The 4,872-nt window shown below is 46.2% G+C and overlaps 1 protein-coding gene across 1 annotated transcript; it reads right to left on the minus strand.

Annotated features, from left to right (window-relative positions):
• Positions 1 to 1,475: 1,475 nt before the first annotated feature.
• LOC134496781 (zinc finger and SCAN domain-containing protein 2-like) lies at positions 1,476 to 2,179 on the minus strand. The gene is made up of 2 exons (XM_063302492.1): positions 2,128 to 2,179; positions 1,476 to 2,020 (listed from the first exon to the last, which is right to left on the minus strand). Exons 1-2 carry the CDS (start codon positions 2,177 to 2,179, stop codon positions 1,476 to 1,478), a joined length of 597 nt encoding a protein of 198 aa, XP_063158562.1.
• Between the last annotated feature and the right edge of the window lie 2,693 nt (positions 2,180 to 4,872).

Below are 4,872 nucleotides of genomic sequence, written 5' to 3' on the forward strand. Positions count from 1 at the left end.
AGCAAGCAATTAGGTCAGTTGCTGTGTGTGGGGAGCAGCATTTAGATTTTTTTCCCCCAAGTACCTCAGCAAGCTGAGGTAAGGTTTGCTGTGTTTTGAGTTGACAATCCCATTATAAGCTTGGGGAGGCTGAAGTGCCTTATTTTCACTTCTCTGTTACACAGAGAAAGGATAAAAGAGAACATTTATTTCTGCAGTTGACCAGTGCTGCACCTGAAAGAATAATATTAGGCTGTTCTGTGGGCAATATTTTGATCATTAGGGACTATTTAGGGGAGGTGCAGTGTGTGTGTGTATAACAAAGCATGTGGGGTTGTGATTTGCCGATCACTAGAGTCAAATTGATGGGCAAATTGAATATTCTTCAAATATTGCACAGAGAAAGGTTAGAGAAGAACATTTATTTCTGCAGAAATTTCCTTGCGTTCATGTGTTTTACAACCATATCTGCCTTCCCCACCTGAACTGTTTCACTAGCCTCAAACATCCCTGCTAGTTAAGAATGAGGGGGAAATCTCCTTCCCTGTGTAAATGCCAAATGTGGGGATCACTCTGAATTCCCATCTTCAGAGAGACACCTCTGCATTAGCTATCATTCCAGCAGCCATGTTCATTCCAGGGCCATCTGCATCCCCACCCAATTCAGCTCATGAGAAGGCAAGAGATGAAGGCCACAGTGCTAACCAGCACTGGAAGCACAGGATCAAGAGCGAACGCAGATGTACAGAGGTGATCAGTAGGCGTGATCCAATTATTTCATGGGCAATTGAAGTTAATACTGTGCTGTATGTAAGGTAAAGTTCCAGGCTAGGCCTAGAGCAGTGTTTCTCAACCATGGCAACTTTAAGATGGGTGGACTTCAATTCTGGGAGTTGAAGTCCACCTATCTTTAAAGTTGCCAAGGTTGAGAAACGCTGGCCTAGAGGATGACATAGTTGATGCCTCTTCTCTATGGAATGCCTGCTGTTCCAGAAGCTGAGTTCTTGAGCCAAAGCTGAGCCCACAATCTACACACGTATTCAGTTTCTCTCCAGTGTGGCTTCTCTTGTGTTTGGTCAGGGTAGAGCTATCACACAATCCCTTGTCACAACAAGGACATCTGTAGGGTTGCTCCCCTGCATGGAATCTCCAGTGGATGACCAGTTGGGACCACTGGCGGAAAGACCAGCCACAATCAGAACATCCAAAAGGTTTCTCTCTGGTATGAGTCTGGTGGTGGTTCAGATAAACAGAGCTTAGGACAAACCCCTTTCCACACACACCACACTTGTAGGGTTTCTCCCCTGTGTGGCTTTGCCAGTGAATAATGAGGGATGACATATCAGTGAATCCTTTGCTGCAATCTTCGCATCTGTACGGTTGCTCTCCTGTGCGACTTCTCTGATGTGTCACCAGGTGGGAGCTGAGGCTAAAGCTTTGCCCACATTCCAGGCACTGGTGAGGTTTTTCTCTGGTGTCGACTCGCTGGTGCTTTTTCAGAGTTGAGGTCTCAGTGAAGCTCTTCCCACAAACAGGGCATTGGTGAGGCCGTTCTCCAGTGTAGACCTTCTGGTGCTGAGATGGGAACTCTGGCCAAAACTTTTCTGACACATGGAGCATTTATAAGGTTTTTCCCAGGCATGGTACCTCTGGCGCTGGATCAGGTTAGAAGCCTCACTGAAATTGATCCCACACTGGACACTTCTGTAGGGCTTCTCTCCTGTATGGATTCTTTGGTGTTTAATCAGATTAAAGCTAAACGTCTCACTGCAGTTAGGGCAGCTGTGAGCCATTCTGGTGGTCGCAACAGCTGTGGCTTCCCCGTTGCTGTCAAAGAGGTGGGCCATCTCTGTCCCATGCGTCCTCTGGCGTACCTGGAGCCTCGCACTCTCATCAAAGCCAGATTTCAGGCATTTGTAGATTCTTTGGTGCCTCAGCAGGACTGAGCTGCGGTTGAAGGTCTTGCCACACTCGGGGCATTTGTGAGGTTTTTGCCCTGTGCGGATCCTCATGCTCAACAAGACTTCTGTCCCGGGTGAACCTTTTGCCACAAGGAACGTTTGTAGGGCTTTTCACCAGTGTGGATCTTCTCATGCTGGACAAGATTTGAAGTCTTTGTGAAACCCTTTCGGCAGATGGAACACTTACAGGGGGCCCGCTTGTCCATGAGTTCCTCCATACCAGGTTCACCATCTGCCATATGGCCTTCTGGAGTCTTAGATACATCTACTGAAATTTGAGAAAATAAACCCTTGCTCCATTCTAAGTGTGGATAGCTAGGAACAGAGACTGGAAGGAGGGGAAAAAAAAGATATGGGTACCATGTGAGTCATTACGTTTACTCACACATTGTCTTATGTACTTACTTGTAATATTTATATCCCAGCCTACCTGCCTTCCAAAAAGCTTAGGTTGATGTAGTGGTTAAACAGCACCCCTACCCACATGAAGCCACTGAGGTTTTTTGGTGATTCACAGCAAGCAGAGCCCATTGGAGCTGGGTGGCTTATACATTCAGATAAAAAAATAAATAATACTATACAAATGCTTCTAGCAATTTTTTTTTTCATTAGACCAAGTAAGAGGTTGAAAGTATAAATCAATGTTCTGCTTAATAGTGGGCTGAAAGTGGCACTGATGCTCTGGACAGGCTTATGCTCTCTCACATCAAATCTTCTAGTTTGGAGCTGCTTTTTGATCTTACTGGTGGCAGAGAAATCCTTATTTATAGAGGTAAGCTTTGTTTCAGTCATCAGGGCCCTTGAAACTTCCCAGCTGGATTAGTTCAAGATGTATATGAGGCTAGTTTTAAAAGCTGAGATAGGCAGAGTAAGGCAATGGGATTATTAAATAAGACAGTGTAATCAACAGCTGCCATCTTTACTAAAGTGAATATACAGTATATCTTACTAATGATATAGTATGCATAGACATTATGTCAAACACTTCATGAGAAGGTGGGTTTTGGGGGCAGCTCTGAATTCAGTAAACATCTGGTGGCCTGAGAAACTTCAAACATTTCCAGTGTTTAAAGTATAGTAGACACTGTATCTGGAAGACAGATAATTTTGCCAGCTAACACAACTGAACACATGCACCCAATTCATGATCCACCAACTTAGCGTACCTTTGAGTAAATTAGAATAACTTTCACTGCAGGTAGGCCAGTGAATTTATTAAAGAACTTGAAGTGTTTAACATTTACCTACTGTTCTTCAAAGGCTCTAATCCACCCTAGCTGCAATAAGAAGATAATAAAACTATCCCACTTTATGGTACTGATGTAAAACTTGCTGATATCTTATATATGAAGGTTTGAGAATATTCCTCAAAACGATATAAAGCTAGTTACACAGACCTGAAGTCAAGCTGGGCTACAGAGAATCTTACTTGAAATAAGTATACCACAAATTAAAAAAAAATGTCTTGAGCTTATTGGACAGCAGAATGTAATCAGAGCTGACTGCAGCTTTGGACACTGTTGGAAAAAATGCATTTTTTCTAGGGGAGATACAGCTAAGTGCAAGTTAAGTTGAAGACACCATGCTTATACACGTGTAATAGTCTGACTTCCAAAAAACATCTTAACGCATCCCCAGATGTTTATTCTTATCAATTCCAGCCAGCGTATCCTTTGGCTAGGCTGGTAGGGACTTTGTAGTACCCACGTCCAATCCATTTGGAGAGCCTCAAACTGGGGTGGCCTTTCCTACAAATGATATATTCTTCCTCTGCTCTGGATAGACGGAGAGGCGAACGGCTACGTGTTGATGCCAACGCTGTAACTGTTTGCAGGACGGAAATGCTTATGGCTAGGTATCGCTCCGGAGCTCCCCCGCCGCCTCTTTCTTGGTCCCTCCAGGCGCTCCTCCCCGTCGCTGGAGGCTTTGCCCTCCGCCCAGTTTCTGCCGCCGAGACGGACCAACCCCCATGCTTCCCCGCTCCCCGGCGCGACCTCTACCAACGTACGACGCTCCGGGAGCGACTGCGTCCCCGCCGTCCCGCATTAGCGGCGGGCAGCTCCCGACAAGAGTCGCTGCACCGGGCGGCGCAGAGCATCTCCTTGCAGGGCGCGGGACACAAAGCAAAACCTCCGGAGGGCATGAAGGGAAAGGCAGAGCATCCCCCCGCCACTCTCCCGCGGGTCAGCCGCAGATCGCTAGGAATACCACCTTCGCTCGGTGGTTTTAACTCCTCGCTCGCCATCTCGGACGCTTTTGAGTTTTGCACTAAGGGGAGACTATGATGGCTTCATCCGGGCAAGTTTGGTCTCCTCCCTCCCTTTTCACCCGGAATAAGGGAGATTTGGGGAAATGATGGGGACAGGTGCGTCTCCACTTGGAGGAGGAGAGCCGTCCTGGCCTATGGTGGCCAAAAATCCGGTTGCACCTTTTTCTACTAGTTCAGTGTTTCTCAAATTTGGCCGCTTTTAGGTTTGTGGACCAACTCCCAGAATTCCCCAGCCAGCCAGCCATGCAACGACTTCTCCACAGAGCATGTCATGTCTAAGCAAAATACACCTTATTAGAGATCAGTGTGATAGCCAGGTTCCTACAATGGGTTGAGACAACATGTTCCCACAACATGTTAGATTCTAAATTACCTAACCACCGTCGAGCCTCCTCTAATGTACTGTGTGAATCCAGCATTTGTGTGGGGAAAATGGGAGAATAGGCACTTAAGAGTATCCACTTTTCTTTCAGTTCACTTAGTCCTTCTTCTCAATTTTTTGTCCTATCAACAATTGCCCAAATTCCTTCTCATCAGTGGCATCTGCAGGGAAGGGTCAACAAAGTCAAGATGGGGGTTGCAACAGTGCAATTGTAGGTGACACATGCATGGGTGACACAGATGAAAAGGGGCGGGTCTTTAATCATACTGTTGTGGCTATCA

The sequence above is a fragment of the Candoia aspera genome, chromosome 4, assembly GCF_035149785.1.
Source record: "Candoia aspera isolate rCanAsp1 chromosome 4, rCanAsp1.hap2, whole genome shotgun sequence".
Lineage (NCBI taxonomy): Eukaryota > Metazoa > Chordata > Lepidosauria > Squamata > Boidae > Candoia > Candoia aspera.